Source organism: Dermacentor silvarum, chromosome 3, assembly GCF_013339745.2.
Source record: "Dermacentor silvarum isolate Dsil-2018 chromosome 3, BIME_Dsil_1.4, whole genome shotgun sequence".
In the NCBI taxonomy this organism is placed as follows: domain Eukaryota; kingdom Metazoa; phylum Arthropoda; class Arachnida; order Ixodida; family Ixodidae; genus Dermacentor; species Dermacentor silvarum.
The window spans coordinates 181,670,829-181,692,807 of NC_051156.1; the positions used below are offsets into that span (position 1 = coordinate 181,670,829).

Consider the following 21,979-nt stretch of genomic DNA (forward strand, 5'->3'; position numbering starts at 1 on the left):
GATTTTCGAAAGAAAGTGTCAAATTCTGTTCAGAAAATGTATATATACTTAGCCCATCGAGACAATGGTTAAGAGAATCTTAGCTGTTGGGAGATATAATAGCGTAATATCCATTTGTTCTTCACAGCATAACTTTTAAGTGTTACCAAGCTACTACAATAGAAAAGAATATATAGCTTCCATGTCTTGGTTTATGCCAACAAATTACTTAATACTTGTTATGCAGAAATCATACATTGAAAAAAATTTGTCGTGAATGCACTGACAGCCTGCATGAGCAAAGCATAGCTATCTGAGAACAGCCACATTAATGTGACATCCTACGCGACAGTGGTTTAGGTGGAAATCTACCTATGCTCAGTCTTCCTCCAATTTGCATTTTCAATAGCCCAAACATTCAATAAAGCGCAAAAGGCTACCAAAAGTTTTAGACACCTTTACCAACCTTTTATTCTTGGCAAACTGTCCCTTGGCAACATTTGGGTACAGACCAGCGCAGATGACAGCTTGCAAGACTTTCAAGTTATCTGCATGAAAACCATATAAATTCAGGTCATGGCCTAGATTCCAGCTAGAGGGTGTCTGCAAAGTTGGTGCTTATATTAAACTTCCAATAATAAAAAGAAATTACAGGCACATTTTTCCATTGTGGTATGAGTAATACTTTTGAGTCTGAGTCAAAGTGGTAATGCTGAATAGAATTTTGGTGAGTCTAGTCCGAGTGAGCCCTAAGCAAAAATATTTCGTAAGTATGTGTGTGAGCGAGTTCCGCTTATTTTGCCGACCTATGCGCCAAAGGTCCTGTGCGCGTCTTTCTTCAACGTTCCAGCAGAACTTCACCGCAGCTTGCTTGAAGCCCCTCTACAAGCTGATGCATCGGCTTGGCGTTTGAGCAGATGGAAACATGAGAGGAGAGAGACTCAGATTTTGCTGCGGCACGGCAGCAGAATGTCGACGACGAGAGAGCAATACGTGAACGTATTGCGAGTAAAAATAAAACAGCAATTTAAAAGCTGGACAGTTTACGTTGTTTTTCAAACTTAGGCTGATTTCACAAGTCTTATTGAACCGTCACTTTTTACTTTTCTTTTAAACCATGAACACGACTCGGTAATTTTCCATCCTTCCCGTTTTACCTATGCCATTTGAACGATAACTAGGCCAGGTGACTGAAAAACAAGCTGTAAAAAGAAAAAAAGGAAGCTTGTTGGCATAACTAGGTATACTACCCCAAAACATGCATTCCAGGGTACACGATGAGCAAAAAGAATAGTGCTCTCGAGGAGTGAAATACAGCATAGACCACTAATAACGTAACCGCTTATAGTGCAGGACCGGATATAATACGGTCTTTTCGGACTCTCGTTCATTTTCCCATAGCACTCTATGTATACGCGTATCGCTTATAGTGCAGTTTCGGGACACGAAATACCGGCTACAGTGCAGCTGCCTGGAAGTTCACCAGTCAACCTAGACAGCAAACGTTCCCCTCAAGCCACAAATACTGTATTTACTCGAATCTAACGCGGACTTTTTTCAGAAAAAAACTGGTCTGAAAATTGCGTGCGCGTTAGAATCGAGTACGACCCTAAATCTGCATTACCATATAGCCGTCGGCATTTCAAAATGGCTGCCTCGCACGCGCGTCGAGCCTAGCCACTCTAGAGCATAGCTACCATAGCTTCCTCCATGTGCTGCAGTACACGTGCTTAGGCAATAGTCTACCATCTGTCTCCCCCGTTCTCTGCGTCTGCTCTATCAGCATGAAGTACCGAGTTCATCATGATGCTGCATTTAAAAGGAAAGTGATCATGTGTGCGAAGACGGGCGGAAATTGGGCCGCATCACGGACATTCAGAGAATCTGAAACTTGCCTTCGGGACTGGCACAAACAGAAGGAGAGGATTTTCGCCAGCAAAGCAATGCGGAACGGTTTCAGTGGACCGAAAGAGGACGTAATCTGCGACGATCCACTCCGGCGATACGATCACCTTGGCCCTATCTTGAAAGCAATCTGTGCACGGGGAAAGTCCGCCGCGCGCCGTGTTTTCGCCGCTCATAGGTCGCAGTTGAAGCGAGAGGCATGATAGCACGAAGGTCAATTCGCTCACCGCGCTTCGTCACTCGAGCGTTTTGACAGTTCGTTTCCGCAGTCAACGAGCGAGATGTGTTATGTTTGCTTGTGCGTGCAGTGACACCGTGCTTGTTAATTTATTTAGTAAGCGAATACGGAACCTAGAGCACGGTGACAGCGACGACAGAAATGCGCCTGGAGTGTCCATTATCGCAACAAAATAGTTGTTTTGGTTTTAGTGCGGTACCGCTTATAGTGCAGATATTCGCGACTCCGGCGACTTACGTTATAAGCGGTCTACACTGTATTAAAACCAACTGCAGCAGCGTGTATTCTCAAAACCGTCACATTGCAGCCATGAATAAGCACTGTCATCTTCTGAGTGCATGCGTGGTAACTGTTGTGGCAATTGGCATGCGAGATCTGCTTTTTCTATGTGTCATGTTTCAACACGTGTTTCGTGCATCCAAATGCATTACAATGCTCGTCCATTTATACAAGTCATCCCCGAGGCACAGCGTGCATGCTTCCAACTTTTTCGACTACCCTTAACAGAGCAAGGTACCGTGCAGCTGCGTAAAAAGAAAGTGGGTTTTGGCACTAACTGCTCTTGTTTTTCATTCAGGAGTATCGTTTCGTTAATTGTTTCTATTTAAAGCAGCCAGACTGAGCGAAATATCAAATGCCACCTTCTTGATCTGCTACTGGCCCAAAGCATGGTGTTGTAAATTACCGTGTGAATTGTTGATGGTCGCGCCTACATAGAAAAGAATTGATTGGTAGAATATGAGCGAGGAGACCTAAAATAAAGGTACCGCCCCAATTCGCAAGGGCACTTAAATGAGTGTGTAGACATGAGAAGGCGGAAGCAAGCAGGCTGATAATCGGCCCCCACTAGTCCTACCACTTGTCCACCACTTTGTCCTAATAAACCGATGTATTCCTAACTTGGCCTCCCTGAGTACAAAGTGTCACCGGATGGAGACGAAGATGCTTTGAAGAATTGTCTGCCTGGAAGTCTTGGGAGGAAGGAAACTTTACTGCCATCTTGAATATTGGGGAGGAATTGAAGAAGGGCCCTGCATATTTTGGTAGAGTTATCTCTTTAGTAGGAGGAGGCACTTGTTCGGTATTATGTAGCACAATGTCGATTCACACTGACCTAACGCCCATCGATTTCGATTACTCGACTATATTAAACTACTATAGAGGGAATCGTATGCTCTACCCACCGCCCCACAGAAAACTAAAGACTGAAGAGGCCACCAATCTGCGTAGGCTACAGACAGGCACCTTCGTCAGCTTACATAAACTACATAAGATACACCCCTCAGCCTTTAGAGACATATGCCCATGGTGCGGGTCAACACCAACCCTGTACCACATAACATGGGAGTGTACATCACACAACATCGAACCTCACATACCAAATCCAAATAGAGATCAGTGGGAGGCACTGCTGGCCAGCTCAGACCTAGAGGACCAGATCCTCCTGGTCAAAAGAGCTAACAAGCTTGCGGAAGCCAGCGGAGCCCTGAAATAGGAGCCCCGACCATAGATAAGCCTCGCATGAGGCCAGCTGAATAATTTATTTTACAATAAAGTTTATTCACTCACTCACTCACACTGCTTCTGCTTCATATATGCTACAGTTCGCTGACAACTAGTGGGGGGGAAAATTGACTATGCTGCTATCAAGGTAACGAGACATGTAGGCTACGCACATTACATGCGGACATAAGTATTCAGAAATTTTAATTTATAAACTGTCTTATACACTAAGGAATTCCTCATATCTGCCCAATCCCTTCATAAATTGCACATTATATTGAAAAATGTTTGCACTTATGCTTATCATGGTGATTTGGTTCCTTTCGAATGTGTTACATAAAAAAACACAAGTTGCAGCAATGGCGGCAACACGAAGCTGTGCACAGTGTAAAGTGCACGAGTGCATAAAAACAAGATTGAGCAAGGGACTACGTGGCCGTCGTTCGCATTGTCGTCTCGCTTCTTGTCACATCTGCACACCCTCCCCTTGCCCTTGAACGAGGGCACGGCAATACAAGTAGACACCGCCCAGTCTAGACTCATGGTGCCATGATGCAGCACACTTCGACCGCCCCCCCCCCCTCTTCCTGTCTCTCTTCTGTTTCTAATTTTCTCGGTATTTCTTCCAAATATTTCACCATGAGATAAAAGAAAGTCTTAAGATTATGGGAAACAAATCTGATTTTCCTGATTTGTTATCCATTTCACTGCTGCGTCCTCCCAAGTTCCCAACTTTCTTACGTTCTTGGGTTATACAAAATTCGGATGATATGAATTTTCCCGTCATCACAAGAGGTTCTATATATCATCGAGATTCTAGAGACCCTTGCTCAAATTTTTCCTAACTGTTTGGCGCTAGAAATCCCTCTGCATGTGCTATGAATTAGCCTAGTATGAAGGTCCTTTAATATCTGATGTGTCAATTTACAAGAAGTTAAGAGTGAGTGAGGGCTTGTGGTCTAAGTGGATCTGCCGAGTCTGATTCTGGTGAGTGAGTCTGACTGAGCCCAGATGAGTAGAATTTTGGCAAATCTAAGTGCGAGTGAGCCTGCCTGAGTAAAAATTTATGAGTCGAGTCCGAGTGACCATTAAGCAAAAAATATAATTTGTGATGAGTCTGAGTGAGTTCCGTTGTTTTGCTGACCTATGCCTAAATTTAAGCAGGAGATATTGCAATCCATCTCCATTGGAATGCGTCTGCCACAGCCACGAATTTAACCCACAACCACACACTCAGCATCAGAATGCCGTAGCCACCACAGTAGGTATTCAGGAAGTACTGCTTCGATCTACATAATACTTGTTTCTTCAACCAGCCACCCAGGAGAAAGTTGGATGGCAGTGAAACACTTTGTACCAGGAGGAGGCCAATTGAGCATGCTGACGAATTTAAAGCTGCCGTTTCACTTAAGGTGTTTGCAATCTGCCTAGATGATGTAGCCATCTTCTGTCACATGCGTGGCAAAAAGTATATACATAGTACTCATTTCTCATTATTCATGATAATGATCATGTCGCTGAAATGATTAGCATAAGGCTTAAACTTATAAGAAACTTAAAATAGTCGCATACTTTCTGGACACACTACGTAATTGTCGACGGTCAACACAGTAACATAGAGAGGTTGTTGCATTTGTACCTACTGAAAAGTACATGGTGCTTGTCAGAACCCCTAAGGATAGAAGTTCAAGGAGAGAAAAAAATAACAAAACTATAGTGCACGCCACTCATAGCCTTGATCTATGTAATAGCTGACTCACTTGAGGTTTCTTCTAAAAGAATCAGTTTTCTCCTTGAACACGTCTTGTTCGCCATCACCAAATGACCGTCTTCTTGTCAACCATCAAAAACCCTAGTTTCCTGCTTCTGAGAAATTTACCCATCCATATTGTGCATCCACTTTTTTTAAACTGCTTTTCCACACCTTATTTGCCACAGCTCACCCTTGTGAGCACTTCTACAAAATTTAAGCATACATGCATCAGCCTTCATACTTCAATTTCTAGCTTTTGTCCTTAAAGGTATAATGCAGTGAACATTTCAATGTTCACATAAAAGTTTCAGTTCCTGCTTGTACCTCACTTATGAACAAAAAAAAAAAGCAACGGTTATCATACCTGAATTTTGGTTGAACTCTCGGGCTTTGATGTCCTGTGAACCTATGAAGTTCAACTCGTGCAAGTACTCGGCAAACTGCTGCCGCATATTTGACAACATCTGAAAAATATAGTTTTGAGGGAATATAAATTTGAAATATGTAATTGAAACAAAAAGATAAAAGTTGGCAACAATCTTAAATAAAGAAGATTCATATAAGCTGAAAACTCCTCATATCAAATTTGTCCGCTTGAGATGCTCACACAGATAAGATGCAGTTTCCAGAACTGTGATATCTGTTCTTGGTGCAGAGTTAAGGATTTGTAAACTTCGTGCTTCTTTATTTTTTCTAACTTACCAATTTTTGGCAATTTTTATGAAGAGAATTCAACTTCCTCTCTCAAATGCAACAAATTTTACTCGAATCAGTCTGGTAGTTGTCTCATGTGAGCATTTCTACATTTTAAGTGTACTTAAAAAGGGAAATGAGAGTTGGCCTTGAGCTAAAGCTTAATTCCTCGTAATGCTGTGTCTAGTGCCAAGGTATTAATTACCTGGACGTTGGAGATGTTTTGCCTCCTATTAGTCTTTTACACCGTTGTGCACATGCAGCCTTTCGTGAACTGAGCTTGGCATGGTATCTGGATAAGCACAGCAAAACACGGACACCAGAAGAAATGAAGACGAAGACAAGCACTTATCTTCGTCTTCGTTTCTTCTTGTGTCCGTGTTATGCTGCGCAATCCAGATACCATTCCATGATGACCGACCAACAAGCCCATATCGCCACCCTCATTAAGCTTGGCAGCACTTCTTTAAGGTATAAATACACAAAACATTAACCTTGAGTGTGTTCCATGAGAGAAAGTTTGCATAGCAGAATTCGTTGCCATCACGCTTCTTTACCGCTTCTTCCCATTGCTATAAGGAAGAAAGCAAGAAAAATACACATTCATCAGCTTGGATTTTCACAATAAACACCATTGCAATTACCGTATTTACTCAATTCTAACGCGAGTTTTTTTCCAGATTTTTGCTACCTGAAGTCGATCCTTGCGTTACAATTGAATACCGAAACTTAAGTTGTCTAAAAAGTGCAATGATGCACCCAATTCTAACCAACGAGTGAAATGTGTGAGTGAAAGCGCGCGAGGGACGTGCACTTTCATGGAGAGCGAACGCACAGCGGAGAGCAAACATGATGTCTCCGTCGCGTGAAAGGCCGTGGTGAGATGGGAGGGAGATAGGGGAGGCAACGTTTAGCTGCGGCACCAAATGCGTATCTTGCGACCGGGCTCAAGGGGAACTGGCGACTCAATCTCCCACGCAAAAGGAGGAAAGCGGGAAGGCAGCGCGGGAGGGAGGGGGCTTCTACTCTGCCAGAAACTGCGTACTTCTACTTTGCGCGGATGAGGGCTGTCGTGCGCACCGTATCTTGAAAGTGATCTCCACACGGCTTTGACCTTTGTATGCACTGTGCTTTCGCCGCTCAGTTTCCGTTGAAGCGATAGACCACACGAGCCTTCGCTCGCTGCTGCTGGCGCACTTGCTTATGCCAGCATTTCGACAGTGGTTGTCTGCGGTCATCGAGTGTGATCTATTCATGTTTGCTTGTGCGCGCTGACACCATGCTTCCACCATTCCACCATTCAGTTAGTAAGCAAATGTGTCCAAGTTTATGCAGCCAATAAAACTACTATCCTTACTCCGTATAGCTCTCTACTAATTTGCTATCGCAATTGATGCTGCGCCTTTAGGGCGAAACTGCGACTTTTTCAGGCATCCGGTGGTCTCGCGTTACTTTACCGTTTTTTTTTTTTTTTTTGCTGGACGCAACAAAAAGTCACCCCTTGCGTTACTTTCGTGGTTTTATTTTTTCTTAATAGACGGAATGAAAAGTCACCCCTCGCGTTACAATCACGGTCGCGTTACAATCAAGTAAATACGGTATGCATGAGCGCCTTGCATACAATAAGAAATACAGGACACCGCAAAAGTAAAAACAAAGTGCTCACTGAAAAAACATTGACAAGCATGATGTGGTCACTTTTGGTGTTTCCAGCGAACCGCTTCTTTGCTTCATCCACAAGTCTCTCCTTTCCCTGGTGAAGAGACAAAAAAAAAAAAAATAGAAACGATCTGAACACATTATGCTCAAGCCTCGATACACTAAAGTAACGTCTCAAGCCTCCAAGTGAATACTGTCTAGCCAATGATACAGTACAGACAGTCAAGTCTTGTTAGTTTACGTTGGTAAAGGTTAGAACACACATCAGCAGCATCTGGCGGTTAGTCGCACATGTTTACAGTTACACTTTGTGTGTTAAACATCCAATAATATAACCTTCACAGTACATGAAAACTTAATTAAAACTGTACAATAGACTTCCATTATTTTGACTCCGGTTAATAAAATTTTTCGGTTATTTCGATCCCAACCGAAAATTCCAGCTGGCACCCGGACATTTCTGTATGCCTGAACTTTCATTATTTTGATCCAGAAATTGGCCTTCACTGATTAATTCAAACTCGATTGATCAGTACGCAAGTGCCTGATCCGAACAGCAGCAGTGTCTGCCTTGGCTGCTCTTAGGGGCCAGTGAATGAGGCGAACACATGTCATCTCCTGCTGAAAACGCCTCTTTACAGCCTGCCCTAGGAAGATTTTCAAGTCAGAACTGGTAGCTCACAACAAATGATTACAGTACTTATCAGATTCTAATGCACACCTTTTTTCCTCAGAAAATTGGTTCTGAAACTGCCTGCGCGATGTAATCGAATATGAAACCAAAGCTGCATTTGCAACAGCCTGCCGTCAAAGCCAGCCTAGTCAGCATGACATCGCCACTGTCATCACAAGATAGCAACAGAACAAGTTCTTACATAGCATGACAATGACACACTGGTTTCAATCATTGATTACAAAAGCTCATTCATAAGTTACGTTTTTTTTACATGCTAAGCTAGCGGCAACAAGTCATGTCGTGTGTTTTGGGGTTTCAGAAAATTGCATGCACCGCAGGACGAACTAGCTATAATTGGTTAGTCTAGGTGTGGGCCACCCCTCCCCCCATTTGTGATTGTTGAGGAGTCATTTGATAAACGCTTAATATTGAATGCGCAACTGAATGGAGGACGATGTGTTGTGGTTCATAGACAGCAATAAAGTGCTGTCTGAGAGCGATCACGATGGACATTGAGGGTAAATAAATTTCTATCCTGTGAAAGTAAGTTTAGTCAGTTTCATCTTGTTCTTATTCACATAATCGGAGGCATGTTACATTTTTCTTGCTAATGAATCTATGCGCATTAGATTTATGCTTTGTTTAGGAGGTCTAATGTCATTTCTTCGTTAGTTTTCTCATTTGAACCCATGAAAAGTGGTTGCACATTCGATATCGGGGCATGTTACAATCATGCAAATACTGCTAAATGAACCAATGGTGTGTTTCGACATTTTTCTGCCTCTTGTTTCATTCAGTCACCCAGATAATTCTATCAGTTTTGTCAATGCCATCAAATTAACGAAATTCGACCAGACTGACTTTGAAAGCACGGATGCTTTAAAAGCTTTTTGAAAACGACCAATCTTTTTTTAAAACCAAGGTCACATTAACTGACTTGAAACAAACAGAAGTCAAGTTGCGGCCAATTCACAGAAAATCGATAGACAGGTTTTCCATTTTTCTTAATTTCCCCAGTTAGTCTCACACATTAGCCCTTCTCTGAGAGCCAACATGAAAAAAATAAAAAAAAGCATATTCCCACTCTCGTTTCCTCTAATGGGCTTTGCCCCATGCCATTCATTGCTGGTGTTGCATAGGCTGAGGGAGACATTTGACAGCCCAACGCTAAGTGAATCGATCATTACACGTGATATCTCATTGAACCGAAACACTATGTCAGTCATCAGCGTGCTAAGCTCTAGTGTTTTACTCCTGCCTTAGATACTTGTTGACAAGCAGTGCCTTGAACTCACCAGCGGCACCATAAAGGCATCCTTGAAGCTCAAGCTTGCAGCCACAGTGAGGATGGGGTCAAGGCAGGAGAAGATGGATGCCATGATGATCATCTTGCCCGTCTGAGGGTCCAAAGGCAGCTTGGCCAAGTGGTAGCCCAGAGGAGTCAAAGTCTCATCTTCGTTCAGAGCTTTCTGCACAAGCATTAACATGAGCTTCAAACAACTGTCACGTCCTTGGGATGTGGAATGAACTTTGTAATGATTATTTCAATGGCTAATCCTGAGCATCTAGCTTCTCTTCTGCACAGTCATATGCACAGTTGGAGACAAAAGTTTACGGATTGTAGATTCTGTGAAAGACTGTGATTCAGTGAATTTTGTCAGTGTCTATAGGTGCACAGCCAGCAACATATTTGTCCATTACAGCTCTTGCAGCCGGTGTTTTAGGCTACATCTGTCAGATGAAATGTGCGCATGCATAGCCTGTTAAGAAATTTTTATTTTTTTTTTTTTTTGCTGCAGATGTGGTTCACAATATTTGGTGCCCTACTTGCAGGCAGGCCAGAATGAAATGGTAGCAGCAGGAGACAAAGCACCTTCAATGTTTAATTATCACTTAAAATTATGAGGTGCTGTTTTTGTACAAAACTGTACATCTGTAAATGAACAGTGTCAGTGTAACACACAAACTGAATGGTACGTCAAAATACAGTCTTTCATACATATTTCCTGCCCTGTGCATGTTTCATTCAAGCCTGCCTGTACACACAGCTGTCGATGCTACGCACGTAAGTCTGCACCACTAGACAAAAAGCTGTTTAGCCTGAAATTATCTTATCATGTCTACTATTCAGTGACAGGTACAGAGTGCATAAAGTGGCAATAAAATGCTTGCAATGATATATTTGGTTTCTGCACTTAATGTTTGCTTTTTAATGGGTGCACCAAACAGTGCATTTCCTCAGGAAGCAAACGTGCATGTTCAGTGATACCTGTTACACTGTATTAACACTTGCTTTGTTCCTTTAATGGCTTCCTTATTTACAGAAATGTATTTCATTACTTGTATAAGCCTAACTTTTCTGGGTTGATATTTCTCAGCTTCGCAACCAGCCGATTCTCTTCTGCACTTTACTTAAGTAGCATATATTTTAGTTACTGTAGAAATGTAAAAAATTAGAGAAACAACACCTATGGTAAACAGGCATTTGGCAAAAGATGATTGAAGAGGAGTATACTTGCCAGTGTAATTAAGAACTGAAGGGAAAGATGTAATGCCTCAGAGGAGGGAGGATTTATTGCCTTTTGTAGAAAAGCTTCTGCACTTCCTAGTTTCAGTATCTGCAAAATTATAAAAATACAGGTTGAACATCAAGTGGCACTTAAATTTGTTGTATGTGAACTGATAGTGTTGGAAATACACATACTTGATGCACATAAGACACACAAGTGACTGCAGACAATTTTTAAAAATGTAAAAACTTTGAACGCTCAACCATACCTTCAACGAACTTCAATGGCACTTATTGTCAAACCCGCTTTTTCCCCCAACTTAAAGCAGCACCAAAATAATTGTACATCTCTGGCCCAAAGAGTAGCCCAAATGCACTCGATAATCTAGACAAAAATGTGTATAAAACATGCTGCCTTGAAATCCTTTGTGACAAATTAAGGTTTCATCTATAGACATCCTGGACACACCACACGGTGACTTATGAGTAACATGCGTGCTTTAAGATGTTTTCACGAGCTTTATGAATGTATATAAGATTTTATTTGTTTGGATTTCTCTGGAAGGCACATGATTTGTGCATATATATCATTATACTAGACAATCTATTTTAAAAGGACCTTAGCGATCTTTAAGGACCTTATCGATCACGCCACTTGTGTGGCGTGATCGAAAGATTATCATAAAATGTATCCGAATTCGCAACGGTTTCTTCAGAAAAAAGGTTTAAAAATATTAAACATAATATTCTGATCCGAGAAACCCTTCAGTTGCAAATCTGCAGATGTCAGACACATGACTGACAGAGACAGCATAATGCAGAAATGGAACTCTAACAAAAGTGACATCTCACACATTTTCTTCAGAAATGTCTTCAAATTGTGAAAGGTTATATGAAAAACTTATAATTAAATATGCAGATATGGGGAGCCACAGAGAGAAAAGAGAAACAAATATGAAGTAATTGTGAAATTCCAGGAATGCAATAATGAGTTCAATTCAATGATGTGCGTGATAAGCATAAATAAAGTAGATGTTGTAACGATGCACTGTGCAAAAGCAGCGCCACTTTTCAGCATAAACTTCCTTAAGTTACACGCAAAACAATTATAAATTAGAGGTGCAAAAAGTTTTGATGAAAAACAAGGCATTTCTGGCATTGGCTAAGGTGTGCTTAGTTTATACCATGTCACACGGAACAAGCACTTTCTTGGTTACAATTTTACACCTGTGCATATCAATCGACTCATACGTAATTTGAAACTTTCTGGGTATATTCATAAATATAGCTCCTTATTTAAGGAATAAAACATTGCTTGTTTATATCATATTGAGACATGATCTTTCCATAAGTGCTACAATTTCAGGACACATTCCGGATCGTAGACAGTCCCATTTAAAAAGAGCGTCCAGATATTTTCAACCTGGGAAATAGTGACCTTATGTAAAAGTTTGCTTTTACGTAAACTTATACAGACAATCAAATTAAGAGCGGCATACTAACGTTTCGAGTTATGCAGAATTATGAGAATGTCACATATGATGGGACCAATGCATGTCAGTCGAGGTCTTTATTGAGAGACCCACCTTAAAAAATGAAAAAATTAAGGTAAAGCTGCCCCCATTTGTGGGACTTGCCAACAGGTTAAATACACAAGTTAAATGCACAAGTTAAATATAAGAATACACTAGTTTATTGTGTCTCCTCTGGTAAGATCTAGTTAGAGTAACAATTTATGGCAAATGACCAATATGCTATGATGGAAAACTGGTACTGTGCTACATTTACATCACAATAAGCACACACATCCAAAGGTATTCTGACAGAATTAAAAATTACGAAGAAATTGCTAAACATAATCTAATTCATCAAGAACGCATTCAAGTAGCAGGGTATAATTATTTATGTATTTATTATACCCTCAAGGTGCAGTTGTACATTGCAGAGGGAATAAAAAGCAATAAAAAGCCAACTGCATTCTAAACAGATAGCAGTCAGTCGCCAGGCGTGCGGCAAAGCCGACATGTCAGGGGCCATGAGCGTGGCCTTTGCGATCGGTACCATCCATCTACCACCCGTACAAAAAGCAGCCTCTAAAATTCTAGAAGGTCGTTATACAAGCATGCCTTCTGAGCATAGCTTTTGCTTTATAATTGATTATGTTTCTTACACTAATGTGAAACCACCGCAAAAAAAAAAAAAAAAACGAATAATGAATGATGATGATGATAATGCGCGAGTCGCAACAGCGCCTAGCGCCTCTCACGGCAACGCCACAGCGAACGACAACATTCCAAAATGGCTCCTCCGGCGAAAGAGCTCACCGACGCCGAGAAAGAGCTGTACAAGGCTATCCAGGCCGGCGATGTGTCCGAGGCGCGAACGCTAGTCAACCGCGTGCGGATCGACTGCCTCGACGAGCACGGGATGACGCCGCTGCAGCACGCCGCGTACCGCGGAAACTACGACCTCTGCAAGCTGTTCCTCGAGTGCGGCGCCGACGTCAATTCGCACTACCACGACTCCGGCTACACGGCGCTCATGTTCGCGGGCCTCGCCGGCCGCGCTGACGTCGTGAGCCTGTTGCTCGAACACGGCGCCTCGACGACCACCGTCAACTCGCTGGGCCGCACGGCGGCGCAGATGGCCGCATTCGTGAGCAACCACGATGTGGTGGCCATCATCAACAACTTCTTGCCCCGCGAGGAGCTCGAGTACTACGCGCGGCCCCAGGGTCTCGAGAAGGAGCCCAAGCTGCCGGCGACGCTGGTCTCCCCGCTCTACCAGCTCATCGTGCGCACCAACATCCACCCGGTGCGTGTCGCGCTCTACCTGCAGCAGAAGCGCGAGCTGATCGACCAGTCGGCCAAGGTGGAGCGCGTACTGAGCCTGCTCTGCGAGAAGCAGATGAAGACCACCAGCGCGGAGCCCAACGAGATGCTGGCGCTCAAGTTCCACCACCTGGCCTTCCTCATCAGGACGTGCAGCAAGTTCGTGCGCGACCGCGCGCCGACGTCCGGCGGCAACGCCGAAGGAGCCGGCAAGGGAAACAAGACGGCGGGCCTGCTCGAGCCGCTCATCAAGACGTGGTTGCGCGGCCGCGACGAGGACGACTTCCCCGTGCTCCTGGAGAAACTGTTGAGGCAGTCCGTGCGCGAGTTTCCCTACCATGAGTGCACCATCCTCCAGCAGCTGGTGCACACGCTATCCGGTGTCGAGGTGAAGAACACTATCTTTTCGTTCTTTTGCGCCTCGCGGATTGTGTTGCGATTCGGCCGTTTGCTAGCGCCGTCGTATTTTTTTGGGTGTTGCCGTCCGATTAGTTTGCAACGAGTTGACCAGGCCGACGACTTTGCAATGTATAACCGTTTACCGATATCGACTCGGGAAAATTGGGAAGTGCTGCGCTGGCTGCTTTTTGGTTGGTAGGTTTGCCACTCTTCCGACCTTCACTAGTCACTGCTTGGGGGCTTTTTTTTTCATGTATGTTCCTTTTACTTCCCCGTCGTACTACAAGTCAGTAGTGCACCAAAAGCGATTGAAGGCAGCAGCACACCAGTAGCTAGGCGACAAAATCATTTGTCAAAACTGCTGCTAAAGTAGTAACTCTAGTGCCCACTGCTCACTACTATGTAGTAACTCTTCTCTCTTGTGCAGGTCGGAAATGAGCCAAGTGCCATCTCCATCTTGGCCGAGGCCGTGCGCGGCCAGAAAGGGTATGACCAGGGAGCCTCGTGCACAGCCTGCGGCGAGCCCCAGGCCGACAAGCGCTGCTCAGCCTGCAAGTCCGTGCAGTACTGCGGTGCCCCATGCCAGAAGTTGCACTGGTTCACACACAAGCGCCACTGTGCTCGCCTGGCTGAGGAATACCAGAGGGCCCTTGCCGAGAAAGCGGCCGAAGAAGAGAAAGAGCAACGTGCAAAGGAAGAACAAACGTCGACGTCGGGGCAGACGACGACCGAGGCATCCTCAAATGGCTGCCCCGATGAGTCTACCAACACCCAGTCAACCAGTGAATGTGCAAGTGCCACACCCATTAAGACTGCTTGAAATCACCGCCTTTGTTGAATGAGAGTGTTTATCAGATAAGGATGCTCCCAAATTTTTTCATGCGGGGAGCTGGAGGAAGTTGTGGTACGGCGAAGTGCACTGTTGTGAGACGCAGAGGCTGAATATACCCCTTGCAATGCATTTGCTCGTAGAACACCAAACAAACCCTGTTCAGCCTGCACACCATGTGTCGTAGCGCTTACATTTAAAGGCATTTCTGTACCAAACAAGTGAAAAATGGTCTATCCACGCAGCCGTTTTTATCTGCAGACGTTTGCCATGAACTCTTGCCATCATAACATTGCAGTTTCTTGTTAAAAAACAATTTGATGCTAGACCCCCCAAGTTGATTTCATTAGGGACTTCATAACAATTTAAGGTAGGCAGGTTAAGAGGGCAGAAGGTGTCACATAGGATAAACTCATATTGGATGCGAAATGTAGTTTTTCTTTTTTTTAGAAATTGAAATTTTTAACCTGCTATGAAAGGTATGGTCTGACATCAAGAGCTTATATTTAAAACTTCTTAATTGCTACTTAAAACGCCCAACACATGCAATCACGCAGTGCAATACATATCGTTAATGCTAAAAAACCTGCGTGGCCGTATGCAGGCAAGTGTTCATTTCTGCAAAGACCAGTGCTTCTAGTCAGGTGTTGTCAAGCCTCTGTATGTTCATTTTCAAAGCCACTGTAGTTGTTCAAGGTCCACAATCACAGAGTGCAACTTTGTTTCCTAGTGATCCACTGTTATAGCAACTTTGCATTCTCTCTGCATGCTGAGCTCCTGTGTTAAAAAGAAAGCTGTGTTTTTTGCACTTAGCATTATTTAATGAAGCCTTAACTACTCAGTACTGTGATGCTGAATAAGTGTTTGCCTAAATAAATGTAATCTGACTGTTGCTTGGATGAGTTCCTTTGGGTATCTGCAGATTTTTGTGGCCCAACGTGACGTTAAAGGCAAGTTTCAAGCTTTGGTCAACAACATTACAGTCATAGTCTGGCTGTATATATGCCCCCTGCTGCTTTAATCGGTCCTCTCACATCCCAGTATGATTCTCAGATCTCAGAATGACATTATAGAGAAGCAACACTTCAAGCAAGTTGGTTTTCGACGAAACGTAACGGAAATACTGGATTTAGTGTGCTGGCAACACTTATAATGCCTGAAACGTCCACCCGTGAGCAAAAGTACACGGACCCGCCAAAAAAAAAAACAATTTCTTCGTAATTAGCATGCGTAAACAAAAACTGACAAGTGCACCAGAAAATTCATAATGTCAAGATTGGACTGGAGTCTTTAATTTCAGGTTGCATTCACAGACGGGAGAAAATGAGTTTTATCGCGCAATCCCTGGTCCGTATACTTTTGCTCACGGGTGTACATGCTTGTTTGTCACCACATGCACCAAACAGCCATGTCAAAAATATTATCAAAATGTTGTAGACCTAATGCACAAAAGTGCTGCCATCGGTCGGTGACTCAGCACTGCTGGCATGTTGAGTCACTGGGAAAGTCAGTTGCTTGCAAGTGCTTTTAAGAAGTTGCTCTACTTTTATATTTGAAAAACATGTTAACTGATATTTTACAGTAGCAGTAAGTATAGGATTTAAGCAGCCTTGAGGTCATGATTCCCCTCTTTCAGTGTAACAATAAATAAATTTCAACAACAAAGTGGTCCTTGTGGTGACATTCAGATCATACTTCACAAGTTCTAGCATGTTCTCGCAATGTATTCAGTGTTTTAATTGCTGGTAAATAAGGTATTACAAACATGAACAGATTGCAGGTCTGTTATGAGAGGAAACAAGTGCAGGTTTTTTTTCTCTGATTTCTGGCCGTAATGATTTGCTTAAAACATATGTTGCTTATCTAATATAAAAAAGACGCAAGCACAGTATGCTTCCTTTATACAATGCTGCACTAGAAAACGTGGAGCATCACAAAATGTACTTAATTTATTTATTTATTTACAGATACTGCTGTCTCGATACACGAAGACATAGCAGGAGTGGATACACCAGACACTAGATCAAAGCAACATACAATGAATTTGAAAAATGTCCTCAACACTGCACAGTAGGCACTAGAGATGTTGTAAGGTGAAATATACTGTTTCTTATCAGCAGAACTTCATTTAGCTGCTCCTGTAGAGGGCCTATTCTGGTTAGAAAATGGGCAGCCATGTTTCTCGAATCAGTGTCCGTTAGGTGACTAGTCCTCGTAACTGCTACAAATGGTACACATGGCATAATCTGGGCAGGTCGGGTCATACCTCCTGGCTTTCTTAACTACCATGCATAATACGTTTTTCAGTGGCTGTACAGGAGGAACAGCTCTAAAAAGTACTTTCATGAGAGCTCACGCTGATCTTGAAAGCACCATAAAATAGGGAGCAAGCTCTAGCAAGAGCATATTTATAGGAGTTCTGATGTTGCCATTAGCCCACCAAAAAGGCCCACCACAGGAGGACACAGTCACATCAGCTAAATATCACTGTCTTCAGTCAAAAAACATCTGTGTAAACGCATCAGTTAAAGCCTACTTGCATGACTAAAAAATGCATAGCATGCTCCCCTACACTAACCACAGCCACATTTTTATGTTGCCCTGAAGTTATTTTCAGCGTAAGGGCCACAAGACATCCAGCAAACAATGTTTAGCTGAAATCAAGAAGGCAAAGTGGAATTGTACAGGTAAGTGCACAACTCACAACCAGTGATCTACGAGAGTCACAGAATGGGCGTCGAAGTTAGTGAAATGTGGTCCAAGGCAGTGAAAGGTTCGATACAGCACCTGAGCTTAGGAAATCTACAGGCACTGTGAATGGGGTAAAGGGAGGTTTTGAGGCAAGGCACTGCCCTATAGCTGGTCCCTAACCATCCACATTTTTTACAATGATAGCTATCTGGCCTCGGTCCCCTAGTCTTTTTATTGTCTCTGCTGGCACCAGTATTCGTTGCTGTAATCCCAAAATGCTTTGCGAGAAATTTACAAATAAATAAAACATTTCTTGTCTTGTGGGGATTCGAACTCCGGACTAGCAGATTGCTGGATGAAGATTCTACCTCTCAGCCACTTCGCCAATTCCACAGCCAATTCCACAGCAGTGGAGAATACCACACCTAGAGAGCACGATCGCGCCAGTAGCTGCTATGATTGTCCGATGCCCGCTTGACTACTACAGCTGTGCAGTCAACAGAGCTGCCGTCAGCGCCTCGGCTTCTCAGTTACGGAGGCCATGCAGAATTATGTTTTTTCATCTACATGAAATGACAACAATTGCATGCATGTGCCTCATCTTCATTAGTCTTCTTCTAGCACTCAGCTTCTCCTCATGTTTACTGGATGAGGCTGACATCATCTTGTTTGTAACGAGAGCAGGAAAAAAACAGCCGCATTGCTTCACTTCATCATAGGGGACCGCAACTTCCACAAATGAATACGGCTTGTACTTCTTTTTTCCTCTCGAAAGCAGACTGCTTGTGCGCATCTGCATATGTCTGCTCAATGGACTACATGCAAAATATTTCAATGCCTACTGCCACTGCTTTGCATTACAAGCAAAACTGCATTCGTTTCATCAGCTTACCTTGATCTTGAGAATGAGCGTTTCCAGTCTAGTCCGGAGCATCTCTGGCAGCTGATAGGCTTCGAGCTGAGACTCTCTCCAGGAAGTGTACAGCCGGTAGCATACACCAGGCTGCACTCTGGTATAAAAACCAAAACAAGTGTCCATGCAACGAACATCAGAAATGGTTTTAACTATACAGTTGGTGACGGGTCAGGAATGCAGAAGAAACTCCCCATACAAAAGTGTGCTGGGCCGGTTCTCTCCTTCTACACTCAAAAAAGAAAGTTCCCTTACATTCTGCACAGACATGGACAGGAGACAATCCCTTCCATCAGGACTAAACAACAAACTTGCCACAGTCGGGCATACAAAATAGCTGCAACAGGTAACACAGACCACAGATAAACTTGTGCAGAGAGTGGGCGAAACGAGATTGCATGACATCATGCGCGTATTAAATACTGGAGGTTGCGTAATCTCGAGTATCAGAGATGCATTGAAGTGAGAGGCAGACGAAGCATTTGCTCTTCGCTGCCAGCACTTTTCATGATAGTGACATCACACTGCACGTGACACAATCAGCCACAGGGAATTCAGCAATAGCGTGGCTGGCTTCGCTTCGTATTACCGATGTGAAGATGTATAGCCAATGTTGCTGCAGAACAAGCTCATTGAAACATTATTGTCAGCAGTAAGCCTTCACAAGAGATGCCGGTTCGAAAGTGTGCGACCAGAGACATTCGATGTCTCCTCTGACAGTCCAGAAAGTTGGATAGCTTTCTACGAGCAGGCTGCAGAATTACATGAATGGAAGTCCGACAGAGACCAGATGGTTAACATGCGACAATTTCTTGCTCGACTAGGAAGAAAATTGCACGAGTCTTGGCTGTTGGATAACAAATGCGAACCATGGTGCAAATAAAAAGCAAGATTTATAACAACCTTTCAAGGAAATTCAGTTGAACGATGGGACCAGGCAATTTACTGTCGCATCAAGTCTTGTGCAGTCGACTTCCATTAATTCGACCCTGACGGGACTGACGAAACTGATCAAGTTATCCGGCGGGTTGAATTAAACAAGATGCAGAAAAATACGACAAAACAAACCACTGCCAGCATTTGCCTGATCCTAACATGCCGCCAAATCAAATGGACAACCATATTCTTTTGTCCAAAGTACAAAACTAACATAGCAATGACATTAAAGCTCCTATACAAAGCAGAAATCTAACGTGCACCCGATTTCTTAGAAAGAAATATATGTGTCCCCTAATGGCAACCAGTTTCCTAAGGTCAGCTTCGCCGCACGGTTTTTCAAGGTCAACTTCGCCGCAATACACTTGTTATGCGGTAAAGTGTACAAACGCCGTGAAGGCAGTTCTGGTTTCGTATCCAGGTTGCACCACGCAGGCATTTCCGGACCATTTTTTGTGGGAAAAAAAAAGGTGTGCATTGAACTGGGTAAATCCCATAATTAGACAATGTAAGCTACGGTTATTGCTTGAAAATATTTCTAGGGCAGGCCGAAAATAGGCATTTTCGACAGGTGATGATGTGCATTCAGCGCATTATTCAGCGCATTCAGCTGCGACTGATCTTGCCACTGTTCCCTAAGCTCCACTGAGACAGACTCTGTCACTAAGGGGGTTGCTATTGGAGTCACCGTGGAGGTGTGTGCGGGCTGACTGGCCAAGTTCGCATTGTCCAGTGAAGGCCAATTTTAGGATTGACATAATGAAAATTTGGGCCCGTAGAAATGCACAAGTGCCGGCCGGAACCTTCGGTCGGGATCGAATTAACAGGAGTTGAATTAACGGAAGTCTACTGTACTTCCACCTTGAAAAACAACGCCTCCTTCGGATTGTTGAGCCGCAGCTGCCATTAAAAGCCGTACTAATGCTCATTACCCATGGATTACCAAAGGACTGTGGTGGCTGGTGCAGGTTAGAAGTCCTGAAATGCTCAAAGCAAAGTTAGAGCTGTTGCAAGCTCTTCAGCATTACTGGACGGAGAAACCCAATAAACATCGTAAAGATCCTCACATGATATCAAGTTCTAGATTCCAGACCACTTACCAGCGCTTCTCACAGGAGAAGCGGTTTGGACTGTTCCAGCTGTTTCAGGACCCACTGACACTTCATGTGTAAAAACATTTGGCAAGAAAGAGCAAAAAGAAACAACAGATATCAAAAGTGCGCTTTTGTTGACTACAGAGACGGCCTTGCTGATCTAGTCAAGCCTATTATACATTCAGCCAGAAGTGAACGGACAATGTATGCGAGCTCTTGCAGAGTGGTGCTTCAGTGTCCATCTTATTAAAGGGACCCTGAAACGATTTTGACGATTTTGTACAAAGGTACCGAGTCGTTAAAGTAGGTCCTTCTGATCATTAATTGACGCATCTAAGTGCTCCACGTAGAGTGTGTAATTTATTATAAGGATTTAAACAGGCACATCACTACCGATCAGAGCACTCCAATCAGCTGAGTTTTCAGCCGCCCATGACCAGGTGATGCAATTTGGCCATATGACTGGCCATATGACAGGTGAGCTATCCGATTGGCTACTCAGGGCAGGTCATCGATAACTTTCCAAAATTATGGTGAACAGATGTTCGTAATAGTTGAAATGTTAGTTAATTTGTGTCTATAAAAAGAGAGCAACAGAAAGAGAATGCACAAGGACAGTGTATCACTCCACTCAAGCATTTCCAGCACGCAGCAAGTTTCGTCTGCTTGGGTTACAACATGCTCCATGTTGACGATAGCTGCGCGGTCAGTGTTGGTCGCGATCTTTCTTTTCGCGAGCACCACGGTTCGCACGTGTTTCGTTGTGGGCTGCAAACGTAGCGAGTGGCAATATGTCAAGCTACGACATCGTGTCCCTCTGCAAGGCGGCAGACGAGCGAAGTGCCTGCAGCACATCGAACTGTCGGTATTCGATCGGCGCGAGCATCTACGCTAGTTTGCGGCCGTGACTTCACACCTGAGGATTACAATAGAGCTTAGCGTGTCCGGTATTCAGGTAAACACAAGCGGAAGGGAACTGGGCATTTTATGGGATGAGCGGAGGCGCAAACGTGAACTGCCTGCACGATGCAGCCACCTGGTGGCACTAAGCTCAACCAAATGCAGAGCTAATATAGCAGTAATCAAGTGTATCCTACTATGCTGCTGGTGTAAATTTTCGACAGGAGCATAAACTTGGACACGTCTTTTAAAATGTTTAAAATATTTTACACTTGGGGACAGCAATATTAACTCTGTGTTTGGCTGGCTAAGCTCTGCTCCACCAGGTGGTTGGACCGTGCCTGTCGATCAGGCCACATTAGCACGTCTACGCTAGAGCTCCTTCATCACAGCGGTAGTGGTATGCAGGGGCTTTAGTCTACACCTCCGTCCATCCGTCAAAATGCCCAGCTCGCCTGTGGTTACCGGAAC

At 43.7% G+C, this 21,979-nt stretch overlaps 2 protein-coding genes across 3 annotated transcripts in view; one reads left to right on the forward strand and one right to left on the reverse strand.

Annotated features, from left to right (window-relative positions):
* LOC119446182 (ATP-dependent DNA/RNA helicase DHX36) overlaps positions 1-21,979 on the reverse strand; it is a 51,343-nt gene that overhangs the window by 7,409 nt on the left and 21,955 nt on the right. The window contains exons 16-22 of one of the 2 annotated variants that reach the window (XM_037710543.2): positions 18,558-18,675; positions 10,926-11,024; positions 9,702-9,875; positions 7,738-7,824; positions 6,566-6,643; positions 5,743-5,842; positions 446-527 (exon numbers count right to left, since the gene is read on the reverse strand). In XM_037710543.2, coding sequence (XP_037566471.1) covers positions 446-527; positions 5,743-5,842; positions 6,566-6,643; positions 7,738-7,824; positions 9,702-9,875; positions 10,926-11,024; positions 18,558-18,675 — 738 coding nt within the window. Of the gene's footprint in view, positions 1-445; positions 528-5,742; positions 5,843-6,565; positions 6,644-7,737; positions 7,825-9,701; positions 9,876-10,921; positions 11,025-18,557; positions 18,676-21,979 lie in introns of both variants that reach the window. The other variant, XM_049663963.1, reaches the window with a different exon arrangement.
* On the forward strand, positions 13,177-15,867 carry LOC119446184 (ankyrin repeat and MYND domain-containing protein 2). Its single transcript, XM_037710546.2, has 2 exons — positions 13,177-14,134; positions 14,573-15,867. Exons 1-2 carry the CDS (start codon positions 13,214-13,216, stop codon positions 14,963-14,965), a joined length of 1,314 nt encoding a protein of 437 aa, XP_037566474.1. The 5' UTR covers positions 13,177-13,213; the 3' UTR covers positions 14,966-15,867.